General features: G+C 45.4%; 1 protein-coding gene across 1 annotated transcript in view; it reads right to left on the minus strand.

The window, feature by feature from the left end:
* The window catches only part of LOC142295223 (G-protein coupled receptor family C group 6 member A-like), a 97,644-nt gene that overhangs the window by 13,771 nt on the left and 70,948 nt on the right, over nucleotides 1-12,925 (minus strand). Inside the window, exon 4 of the mRNA XM_075338313.1 lies at nucleotides 4,894-5,106. Within this exon, the coding sequence (XP_075194428.1) occupies nucleotides 4,894-5,106 (213 nt within the window). The remainder of the gene's footprint in view (nucleotides 1-4,893; nucleotides 5,107-12,925) is intronic.

Here is a 12,925-nt window from a genome sequence, read left to right on the forward strand (position 1 = left end):
TAAATCGGGTTGATACTAGCTGTAAAGTCACCTGAGATCAAGCCCAGCAGTTTGTGATGTCATGGCGTCTATTAGATACCCAACATCATAAACTGTCAGTACTAACAAAAACAAAAAATCGACAAAAGAAATTTATTTGAAAAAACATTCCCCAAAACATTTCCTCTTTCACCAATTTATTGTAAGAAAAAAAATAAAGGGGTCCCACGATGACTCTGGACCGTCTAGAATATGGGGGGGAGACACTCAGGGAACGTATCCCCCATTTTCTAGGAGTGCGGACCCTTCATGTGAGGAGTGTGGGTGCAATGAATCTGCACTCACTCTCCCCGGGTCCACAGCAGCAAAGTCCATGTCGTAATGGTTGCTACCAAAGCTGCAATGCCCTGCTCATGAGGTAAAGGCATGCCTAATCAGGAGAACTACTGTAGAGGAAGCTCTGCCCACTGGTATATAGGTGCTCAGAGGTAATAATAGATAAAATTAGTGAGTAACCTCGGCACTCTAAATCTCCCAGACTAAGTCAGTAAGTCACAACGGATAGTAATGCAAAATCACTTTTTATTGGTCCGTATTAAGAAAAAAAATGTTTTCATAAGCATATATGTTTTTCTCCAAAACAAGTTACAAATGACGTTTCGGCCTGAGCCTTCGTCAGATTGGACTTATCTGCATGTAATCATGAAAAATGACAATAATCAGTATCACATAAGAGTGAGAGAACAATAACATAAACTCGAACAATGTAGAGGTACAATTGGGATGCAGCAAAAAAATCGCAACACAGCAAGAAATGAAACACATGATACAAATGTCATAATACAGTACAAGGACAATATAGTAATGACAAATAAGGGGTCAGAGTAGGCTTAGACAGCTAGAAAGAGTGGAGAAAAAATGTAGAAAAAGTGGAGAAAAAATTGAGAAAAAGTGGAGAAAAAGTGGAGAAAAAATGGAGAAAAAGTGGAGAAAAAGTGGAGAAAAAGTGGAGAAAAATGGAGAAAAAGTGGAGAAAAAATGTAGAAAAAGTGAAGAAAAAATGTAGAAAAAGTGGAGAAAAAATGGAGAAAAAGTGGAGAAAAAGTGGAGAAAAAGTGGAGAAAAAGTGGAGAAAAAATGTAGAAAAAGTGGAGAAAAAATGTAGAAAAAGTGGAGAAAAAGTGGAGAAAAAGTGGAGAAAAAATGGAGAAAAAGTGGAGAATAAAATGGAGAAAAAGTGAAGAAAAAGTGGAGAAAAAGTGGAGAAAAAATGGAGAAAAAGTGGAGAAAAAGTGGAGAAAAAGTGGAGAAAAAATGGAGAAAAAGTGGAGAAAAAGTGGAGAAAAAATGTAGAAAAAGTGGAGAAAAAGTGGAGAAAAAATGGAGAAAAAGTGGAGAAAAAATGTAGAAAAAGTGGAGAAAAAGTGGAGAAAAAGTGGAGAAAAACTGGAGGAAAAAATGGAGAAAAAATGGAGAAAAAATGGAGAAAAAGTGGAGAAAAAGTGGAGAAAAAGTGGAGAAAAAGTGGAGAAAAAGTGGAGAAAAAGTGGAAAAAAAACGGAGAAAAAGTGGAGAAAAAATGGAGAAAAAGTGGAGAAAAAATGGAGAAAAAGTGGAGAAAAAGTGGAGAAAAAATAGTGAAAAAGTGGAGAAAAAGTGGAGAAAAAATGGAGAAAAAGTGAAGAAAAAATGGAGAAAAAGTGTAGAAAAAGTGGAGAAAAAGTGGAGAAAAAGTGTAGAAAAAGTGGAGAAAAAATGGAGAAAAAGTGGAGAAAAAGTGGAGAAAAAGTGGAGAAAAAGTGGAGAAAAAATAGAGAAAAAGTGGAGAAAAAGTGGAGAAAAAATGTAGAAAAAGTGGAGAAAAAATGTAGAAAAAGTGGAGAAAAAGTGGAGAAAAAGTGGAGAAAAAATGTAGAAAAAGTGGAGAAAAAGTGGAGCAAAAGTGGAGAAAAAGTGGAGAAAAAATGTAGAAAAAGTGGAGAAAAAGTGGAGAAAAAATGTAGAAAAAGTGGAGAAAAAGTGGAGAAAAAGTGGAGAAAAAATGGATAAAAAGTGGAGAAAAAGTGGAGAAAAAGTGGAGAAAAAATGGAGAAAAAGTGGAGAAAAAGTGGAGAAAAATGTAGAAAAAGTGGAGAAAAAGTGGAGAAAAAGTGGAGAAAAAGTGGAGAAAAAGTGGAGAAAAAAGTGGAGAAAAAGTGGAGAAAAAGTGGAGAAGTGGAGAAGAAGTGGAGAAGTGTTTGTTCATGCCAGATGGGAGATAAATAATTTTTTACCGGCGCTGTCATTTACTGTAACGTGATAATCGGTATACGCTGTATACCTGTGATCACGTGAGCGGGGACCGGAAAAACCGTCCTGAATCATGATCTCCAGGGTCTCAGCTAGCCCTGAAACCCCGGAGATTTTCTGACGCTGAGGGGCGTTATTCACTTATTTCTGCCTGCTGTTTATAAACGGCAGATCAGAATAAGGCTACATTAACACGACCGATCCATTTTTGTGGTCTGCAAAAAACAGTCCGTTTTTTTTCACGGGTGCATCCGTGTGGCATCCGTTTCCGTTCCGTAGACGGTCCGTATGTCATCTGTTTGTCATCCGTGTGCCTTCCGTTTTTTTTGTGTATTGCAAAAAAACTGAATGAGGGTAAATGCATAAATTTACCCAGGATCCATAGCTTCATCCTACATGAGGCGGTCACACGTTCACTCCAGTGCCATTTTCTACTGCTTTTCACAGCGTAGAGCGCTCTGGTGATTTTCTTGTGCTTGTGCACTTCATATCAGTCTTTTCTGTCATTATAATGGCAGAAAGACACATAATGTCCCACTCTCCTGCATTTTGTAATTTTGCACCCTTTGGTGCCTTTCATGTGGCACTAAGGGGTGCTTAGCTTTGTATTTAGCCAAAAAAATTAAAAAAAAAAAATGACGTAGGGTTCCCCCTATTTTTGTAGCCAGCTAGGGTAAAGCAGACGGCTGCAGCCTGCAGACCACAGCTGGCAACCTCACCTTGGCTGGTAATGCAAAACTGAGGCCACCCCACGCTGTTATTTTAAATTAAATAATTTAAAAAAAAAACACGTAGGGGTCCCCCAAAATTGGATCACCAGCCAAGGTAAAGCAGACAGCTGGGGTCTGATATTCCCAGACTAAGGAGGTCCATGGTTATTGGACTCTCCCCAGCCTAAAAATAGCAGGCCGCAGCTGCCCCAGAAGTGGCGCATCCATTAGATGCACCAATCCTGGTGCTTCGCCCCAGCTCATCCCGCGCCCTGGTGCGGTGGCAAACGGGGTAATATATGGGGTTAATACCAGATGTCTAATGTCACCTGGCATCAAGCCCTGGGGTTGGTGAGGTCAGGCGTCTATCAGATACCCGACATCGCCAACCCAGTCAGTAATAAAAAAAAATAGACGACAAACACATTTTTATTTGAAAAAACACTCCCCAAAACATTCCCCCTTTAACCAATTTATTAGAAAGAAAAACAAATCCAGGTCTGGTGTAATCCAAGGGGTTGCCATGACGACCCACACTGTCCCAGTCAATGAAGAGCAGGATGTTCCCCATTGGCTGGGAGAGCAGTGCAGTGACCTGAGCTAACATCAATGGGTCAGCCCAGGTCACTGCAGGGGATGACAAGTGCTGCTGTCAGCGAGGTACATTACCTGCGCTGATCTCCAGCACTCTGACAGCCCCTGTCACTGAGTTCAATGACCGCCGCCTTCACAGCCAAGCATCGCGAGAGGCCTGTGACGTCACCGCTAGTCAGTCTCGGGTCGGAATCGAGAGGTGATGTGACAAGCGGCGGCCATGGAGGACAGTGACAGCGCTGAGGTCGGGATGGCGGGACTTCATCACCGCAGGTAAGCCGAGCGGGACCATGTGTGTGTGTGTGTGTGTGTGTATGTGTACATGTTGCGGGCAGGAGGGGGCGGAGCGAGCTGAGCGGGGAAGTGTGGGCTTCCTGCACGTAACTAGGATAAACATCGGGTTACTAACCAAAGCGCTTTGGTTGGATACCCGATGTTTATCTTGGTTACCAGCTTGTGGCAGGCTGCCAGCGATGGCTCCTGCACACTGTAGCTGTAAAAAGCCCTGCTTTTTGCTGCTAGAACCGTTCTCGAACGTATCTAGAACTATCGAGCTTTTGCAAAAAGCTCGAGTTCTAGTTCGATCTCGAACAGCCCCCAAAATCACTCGAGCCTAGAACTGGAGAACCTCGAACCTAGAACCGCGCTGAACTCTAGTTGACACATCGTTCATTTTCAAAATGACGGTCCTCCTTCTGCACGCCGGTTGTTCATCGTTCCCATCGCTCCGTGTGACACCCTGGGAATGACGAACACAGCTTACCTGTCTCCCACCGGCAATGAGGAAGGAAGGAGGTGGGCGGGATGTTACGTCCCACTCATCTCCGCCCCTCCGCTTCTATTGGCCGGCCGCTGTGTGACGTCACTGTGACACCGAATATCCCTCCCCCTTCAGGAAGTGGATGTTTGCCACCCACAGCGATGTCGTCTGGGAGGTAAGTGCATGTGACAGGGATTACCAACTTTGTGCGCCACGGGCAACTAATTGCCCGTGACGCAGAAACGATGGGGGCGGGTATGATCGCTTGTGCGATCGCACGATAGATCGTACCATGTGACCTTTAAAGCTATGTGACAAAACTGAAGGGACAAAAGAACTGAACATAACTTGCCCACATAGCATTTTTTACAGTATTGGTGGCTTTAAACCATTGATTTTAATTGGAAAAAGTTTACCACAGCATTATGCAATGAGATTCACCAGCAGAAAGTCCAAAAACGTTTGTCTGCCTTATTTCCTGTAGCAGTGCTCTGAAATAAAAAACTTAGGCTCCTTATGCTTTACAATGGTTTACATACATTTTTAAAATCAATTTATTACCTCATTATTTTTTGTATTCCAGTGAATTTCGCTTCTGTTCATGTGGATCTTGCTTTCTGATATTTCATATTTGCCAATAATCTTAATCATAGGAGTTGAATTCGTTATATGCCAAGTAAGCACATCATATCCAATCAAGGCATCTCCAGATGAGTCAAAGTTAAATGTTTCATCGTTAAAGGAAAAATTCCCATTCTTTAGATTTTCAAGCACCTGCATAAAATAATGTAATACTTTAGTACTGTTACAGAAAACATAAATTAAGCTGACAAATCTCAACTGAGAGTAAAGAAATAAAATCAATTATAAGACATAAGCAGCTAGATTTTATATAGGGTCCTAGAAACATGTTTGGCTAAAATCACACCAAGTCTGCAGTAAATTTTTCAGTCTTTGCTATGCAGTGCTATACCCTTGATTCAACTGTAGTAAAAAGCACAGATGACTCCTGAAAAAAAAAATCCTGAAAAAGAATAAGCCATTCCTGAAGCACGCAGCATTAAAATAAAAGTCAAAGAAAGCAAAACACTTTATTCAGGACCACAGCTCCCCGAAATGAATCGCTTTGTTTATAGAGAAAAGTAACTTTTTAATTGTTTTTCAATAGCTTTTATTTTCTACAATAAAATTGATTTATTTTTTAATTCTACTTAATTCCAAGGGAATGTGTTTTTCAAAGTTGTGACATTGGGAGTGTTCGAGCTGGATCTTGTTCATCTAGATCTTGTTTATTTTCCTTCCTAATCGAAAATAATTATTATGATTGGTTGTTCCCATTGCATTTATGAGAGCTGTCTGTGGAAAGGTTTATTACAAGAGTTTGGAGTGTGTCTGTGGGATCTTTTGCCCGATCAAAATCACAAATGGGTGGGCACTGACACTGTTGTTGGAAGAATCTGGCAATCTTTGTTCAAGTTCATTCCAAAGGTGTTCAATGGAGCTCAGGTTGAAACTGTGTGCAGACCGTCATGTTTGTCCACATCAAACATGCATTTATGGACCTTGTAAAACTTCGGTAGTGTATCTGATGCACCCTTGGGCTTTGGGGTAGTCGGTCCTGGGCAGTATATTTACTGGGACAGTTCACTGGGTGGCCGTTGCCCGGTTCCGTGACCCTGGGAGTCGCTTGAGAGGGGTTATGTACAGGGGAGTAATAATAACTTTCCCATGAACTGAACTGATCTCCCCTTTCCTGTGCTGTGTGTGCTAATACCTGGTATGTTAAATCATCCACCCTACTTTACCGATATATCTGACCTGTTCTCTCTTTGCTTCAATATCTCCTCAGCATGCTCTAGCATCTCACTGTGACCTCTCCCCCCTGTTCCCCACCTTCCTTTTATGACCTTTGTTTACTCTGCCTATGTGATGCTGCATCTGGCTTTGTTGATTGAGTGATAAAGAGGTTCTTGTTGCACCCCACCCCTTCACAGCTGATTCCACTTGTATATGTATATATTGGGGCACCTAAAAGTCTGCGCAAAGACTTTTCGTCTGCACCATGGCAAGTATGCACCATATAAGTATGATGGATTGAATTAGGCCAGAATTGGGCCGGAATTGACCGAAAGGTAACTGGATACATAGTCACTGTAAACAATGTTTGTGTTTCTCTTCACTTTCTCCCCTATAATACTTCACTTTCTACTGCTCCCTCTGCTCCCTAAACCCAGTAATTAACTATTCATCTCTCCCACCATCTTCCCCACCCATCTCACCTTCCCCTCAGATATGTTCCTCCACATTTCACCCAGTGTCTCCAGACACACACGAACCATCTCATGGCCTCTCCTGCTCCCACCTACTAACACTCTCATTGCTTCTCATCGCTGCTGGAGATATCTCTCCTAATCCTGGTCCTCCTCACCACATCCCTATTGTCACTTCAAACCCTCATCCACAGCCTATCACAAATTTCCGCAACATCTCAAACCTCATACCCATCCACCCAGCCCCCGCTCCCCCAGTCCCACTAACAGGAGCTCTATGGAACGCTCGCTCTGTCTGCAACAAACTATTCTACATTCATGATCTTTTCATCACTAATAAACTTTTCTTCCTCGCCGTCACTGAAACCTGACTCACCCCGTCTGACACAGACTCTCCTGCTGCACTTTCTTATGGTGGTTTCCAACTCTCTCACCCCCTTCCCCCCACCCCAGTAACAAGCATGGTGGAGGAGTTGGTTTGCTCCTGTCCGACCAATGCTCCTTTACACCGAATTCCACTACCACCCTCTGTTACTCTTCCATCTTTTGAGGTGCACTCCGTACGCATCTACCCCTCCAACCTTCAACTGGCTGTCATTTACTGCCCTCCAGGGCCAGCCACTGCCTTTTTTGACCATTTCACCACTGGGCTACTACACTTCCTTTCCACTAACATCCCCACCATCGTCATGGGTGATTTCAACATCCCCATTGCCACTTCCCACTCATCTGTCTTCAAACTTCTAACACTCACTTCCTCCTTCGGCCTCACCCAATGGTCTTCTGCAGCTACTCACAAAGATGGCCTCATGCTGGACCTCATCTTCTTTCGCCTCTGTTCCCTATCTAACCTCTCTAACTCACCTCTCCCCCTGTCTGACCACAACCTACTCACATTTTCTTCCCTCTCGTCTCCAAGTACGCAACCTCCCCTCCACAAACTTTCACACCCTCGCAGAAATATCAAACATCTTGATTTACACACACTTTCTCAGTCCCTTCTCCCTCTCACAGATATTGCATTTTTACATGATGCAGATGCTGCTACAACTTTATACAGCACTACAATCTTTGCAGCTCTCGAATCAGCTGCCCCCTCACACACACCAAAACCCGCACAATCAACAGGCAACCCTGGCACACAAGTCAGGCTAAACAACTGAGACGGGCTTTCAGAATTGCTGAGCGCAGATGGAAGAAGTCTCATTCCACTGAGCACTTCATTGCATATAAAGAGTCCCTCACCACCTTCAAGTCCACACTCACTGCTGCAAAACAAACCTACTTCTCATACCTCATATCCTCTCTATCTCACAACCCTAAAAAGCTATTCAACACTTTCAATTCTCTCCTCCATCCTCCAGCACCACCTCCCTCTCCTCTCATCTCAGCTGAAGACTTTGCCTCTTTCTTTAAGCCGAAGATTGACAACATCACAGCAAGCTTTGGCCCACAATTACCACGGCCCCTCATCATAGCTACTCAGCCCTCTTCCTCCAAATCCAGCTTCTCCACCATGACAGAAAACAATCTTTCCACTCTACTCTCAAGATCACATCTAACCACCTGTGCACTGGACCCACTCCTATCGCACCTCATCCCCAACATCACCGCAGTCCTCATCCCAGCCCTAACTCATCTCTTCATACTATCACTAACAAGTGGTGTATTCCCCTCATGCTTTAAACATGCCTCCATTACACCCATCCTCAAAAAGCCCTCCCTTGACCCATCCTCTGTGTCAAACTTCGCCCCATTTCCCTTCTCCCCTATGCTTCAAAACTACTGGAACAGCATGTCCATCTTGAATTGTCCTCATACCTCTCCTCCTGCTCCCTCTTTGACCAGCTACAATCTGGCTTCCGACCACATCACTCTACTGAAACTGCCCTAACCAAAGTCACCAATAATCTACTAACCACCAAAGCCAAGCGACACTACTCTATCCTTCTCCTGGACCTGTCCTCTGCCTTCGACACAGTAGACCATTCCCTCCTACTACAGATTCTTTCATCTCTGGGCATCACAGACTTGGCCCTATCTTGAATCTCCTCATACCTAACCGACCGAACTTTCAGCGTCTCCCATTCTCACACCACTTCCTCATGTTGCCCCCCTATCTGTCGGTGTCCCCCAAGGCTCAGTTCTTGGACCCCTGCTGTTCTCCATCTACACCTTCGTCCTGGGACAGCTCATAGAGTCCCACAGCTTTCAGTATCATCTCTATGCCGATGACACACAGATCTACCTCTCTGGACCTGACATTACCTCTCTACTAACCAAAAATCCACAATGTCTGTCTTCTATTTCATCCGTCTTCTCTGCGTGATTCCTAAAGCTTAACATGGACAAAACAGAGTTCATTGTCTTTCCTCCTCCTCACTCATCTCCTCCAACAAGCCTTTCCATCAAACTTGATGGTTGCTCACTCTCCCCAGTCTCACAAGCTCGTTGCCTTGGAGTAACCCTCGACTCTGCTCTTTCCTTCAAGCCACACATCCAAGCCCTCTTCACCTCATGCAGACTACAACTCAAAAATATCTCCCGGATCTGTGCTTTCCTTAACCAAGAATCAACAAAAACATTAGTGCATGCCCTCATCATCTCCCGCCTCGACTACTGCAACCTCCTGCTCTCTGGCCTCCCTTCCAACACTCTTGCACCCCTCCAATCTATCCTAAACTCTGCGGCCCGCTTAATTGACCTCTCCCCTTGCTATTCCCCAGCACCACTCTGCCAATCCCTTCACTGGCTTCCCATCACCTAACGACTCCAGTTCAAAACATTAACCATGACATACAAAGCCATCCACAACCTGTCTCCTCCTTACATCTGTGACCTAGTCTCACGGTACCTACCTGCACGCAACCTCAGATCCTCACAAGATCTCCTTCTCTTCTCCTCTCTTATCTCCTCTTCCAACAATCGCGTACAAGATTTATCCCGTGCCTCCCCCATACTCTGGAACGCTCTACCCCAGCATATCAGACTCTCCCCTACCGTGGAAAGCTTCAAGAAGAACCTCAAGACCCATCTTTTCCAACAAGCCTACAACCTACAATAACCCTCAGTCCAGTACACCACTGCGCAACCAGCTCTGTCCTCACCTATTGTACTATCACCCATTCCCTGTAGACTGTGAGCCCTCGCGGGGAGGGTCCTCTCTCCTCCTATAACAGTCTGTTTTGTACTGTTAATGATTGTTGTACGTATACCCTCTTTTACTTGTAAAGTGCCATGGAATAAATGGCGCTATAATAATAAATAATAATAATAATAATAATAATAAAGGTTTTGTTGTGATGCCACTTGCGGGTTGCGGCTTGGTAGATGGAGCCGCCGCTGCACAGTCTCTCACCGCTGGTGCTGATGTTAATGACAGCCTGGATGTTGGGCCCTCAACAAGTAGGGCCAGGCCCCAGGGGATAGGTGATGGAGTTAGGCGCGGAAAAAAGAAAGGCCACACAAGGGATTGCAGTGTAACTGGTTTCTTTACAACCCGAAGAAGGCTGGTCCTCACCACTGGTCCCCTTAGTCCCAGTGCCGGTGTGGTAACCTGGAGGCTTCTTTCCCCTGCACCTGTTTCTGGTTGGTGGGTCCCCGTGGTTTGGAGCATCTGGCGGTCCCCTCCTGGTAGTCTTTCAGTCTCAGTCCGTAAGGCAGGCAGTTTGAACCCTGTAGGGTCAGTGCTCTGTTCCGGTCCCTGGTTCTCCCATCACTGCTGGTGCCCCGGACTTTACGGTCAGTGAGGTCCTGGATTGTCCCCTCACCGTGCAGATTTTATCAGGTCTGGAGCATTTGCTTTACCTAGGACTTTGTGCTATGGTTCTGAGAGTATTCTACCGTACTCCTTCGGCAACCACACCTGTGCCTGACAGGTCACTGTACACACTCCCGTAAGTGCGGTTACATCTGTTTCCTTTCACTTCCACTTACTGACTGTTTGACCCCTCCTCCTTGGTTGTTGTCCAGTGGACTGAATCGGCTCCACCCCTAGGTGGCCATCCATTGTGTCCAACCCTAGCCTGTTACGAGTCCTTTGGGAAGGGAAAAACAGGGATTATGTGTGTGTTTTGGTGTTACCGGCACTGGTCTTCTGGGTCCCTGCATCTTTGACAGGATGTCGTTCCCTGTAGCTTCTGATAGCTTCAGGGGCGCTACATATCAAATACTTATTTTCCCCACAGTAGCTCCTTCCTTATTGTATAACAAACTGCAGTCAGTGTAGAAATTGAATGGAAAGGGAACAATCTCTTTAAATTCAATGAGATCATTAAAATGATCCATCTTTCAGACTACATGGCTAGAGGCTTGATTTTATTACTCAGTGGCAATAGGCTTGAATAATCTGAATTCAATCTCCCATTGAACTTGAATGTAGTGGCAGCATGCTGACATACACTTAGAATGAAAGGGAACATAGATCCCCGTTCTTATGTTTCGTAGGGGTCCCACCAGTTGTGACATTAGTACATAGAAACATAGTATCTATCTAAAGGGAGTTGATCAATGTCAATTATCATTAAACTGCTATTCTTTTAAACCTTGGAAATATTGAGCCCATTGCAGATACTAAGTTGTATTTCATCCTAAAAATATATTTCAACACCTTAGGTTAAATATAGAGATGAGCGGATCAGGCAAGATCCAAATTTGCAGGATAGTGCAGGTTTTCCTAGGGAACTCGATTTGCGGAGAAATTATTCTCTGTAATATTAATTTTACTTGTTATGCTCGAAATAAACATACCGTATTTTTCGCTTTATAAGACGCACTTTTGTTCCCCCAAATTTTGGGGGAAAGTAGGGGGTGCGTCTTATAATTCGAATATACGGATCATATACTGCAGGGTCCAGGGGAGGTGGGGGCCACTCTAGAGCGGTGCTGGAGGATGAGGGAGGCTGGTAGAGGCTGAGGAGCTGGTGAAGGCTGCAGCGGGAGATCTCCTGCTCCCGCTCATATAATATGCACTGCCGCTGTCCATCAACGTGGTGCTGAAACCACACCATGGTGACGGGCTGGGTGAGAGGCGCATATTATATGTGCCTGTGCTCCCCTTTTTTGGCACATGCCCCCCGTGTTAGATATGGCCCCCCTGCTGCTGCCCATAGTAAAATAAAAAACTCTTTACTTACCTTCTCCAGCGTGTCTCCCTGGGTCTCCCTCCTGCCGCTGTGATCATGCACGCAGAGATGTCACTCTGCTGTGCCTATCACATGACCGGCACCAAGAACCAGGAAGTGCAGGAGGCCAGAGCTCAACCGCACGGAGGGCGTCACGAGGGAGGACAGTGCTGGAGAATGTAAGGAAAGAGTTTGTTTTACTAAAAGCAGCAGCATGGGGGCGATATCTAACACAGGGTGATGTGTGCCAGCCATAGGGGGCCATGGGTAGCAATAGGGGCCGTGTGCCAGCCACAGGAGGCCGTGTGCCAGCCACAGGGGGCCATGTGCAAGCCATAGGGGCTGTGTGCCATCCATAGAGGATGTGTGCCAGCTATAGGGGACATGTGCCAGCCATAGGGGACATGTGGCATCACTGGGGGCCGTGTGCCAGCCATAGGTGCCGTGTGCCAGCCATAGGGGCCGTGTGCCAGCCATAGGGGCCGTGTGCCAGCCATAGAGGATGTGTGCCAGTCATAGGGGACATGTGCCAGCCATAGGGGACGTGTGCCAGCCATAGGGGACATGTAGCATCACTGGGGGCCGTGTGCCCACCACAGGGGGCCGTGTGCCAGCCATAGGGGCCATGTGCCAGGCATAGGGGCGATGTGCCAGCCATAGAGGACATGTGCCATCCATAGGGGATGTGAGCCAGCAATAGGGGCCGTGTGTCAGCCACAGGGGGCCGTGTGCCAGCCACAAGGGCTGGGTGCCAGCCATAGGGGCTGTGTGCCAGCCATAGAGGACGTGTGCCAGGAATAGGGGACATGTGGCATCCCTGGGGGACGTGTGCCAGCAAAAGGGGGCTATATTCAATATAAGGTGGCCATATCCAGATTAAGGAGGCTAATTTTAGGATTGAGGGCTATGAGGGACATATACCCTATATGATTTGTTAGACGGACACTGGCATTATAAGACAGACCCCATTTATTAAAAAAAAAATCTCTATTCCTTCACCAAATTTAGGGGTGCGTCTTATAATCAAATGCGTTTTATAAAGCGAAAAATAGGGTAATATGTAAAAAAAAATAAAATCCCTCTACGCACACTTCTCTCCGACCCCTCTGCTCCTCACCGGCACCCATCCGGTCATTGTTGCATCTTCAAATTGCTGCTGTTTTTGATGAATTCCCTGCACACCAAAAGTCATAGCACACA

This window comes from Anomaloglossus baeobatrachus, chromosome 3 (assembly GCF_048569485.1).
Source record: "Anomaloglossus baeobatrachus isolate aAnoBae1 chromosome 3, aAnoBae1.hap1, whole genome shotgun sequence".
Taxonomy (NCBI): Eukaryota; Metazoa; Chordata; class Amphibia; order Anura; family Aromobatidae; genus Anomaloglossus; species Anomaloglossus baeobatrachus.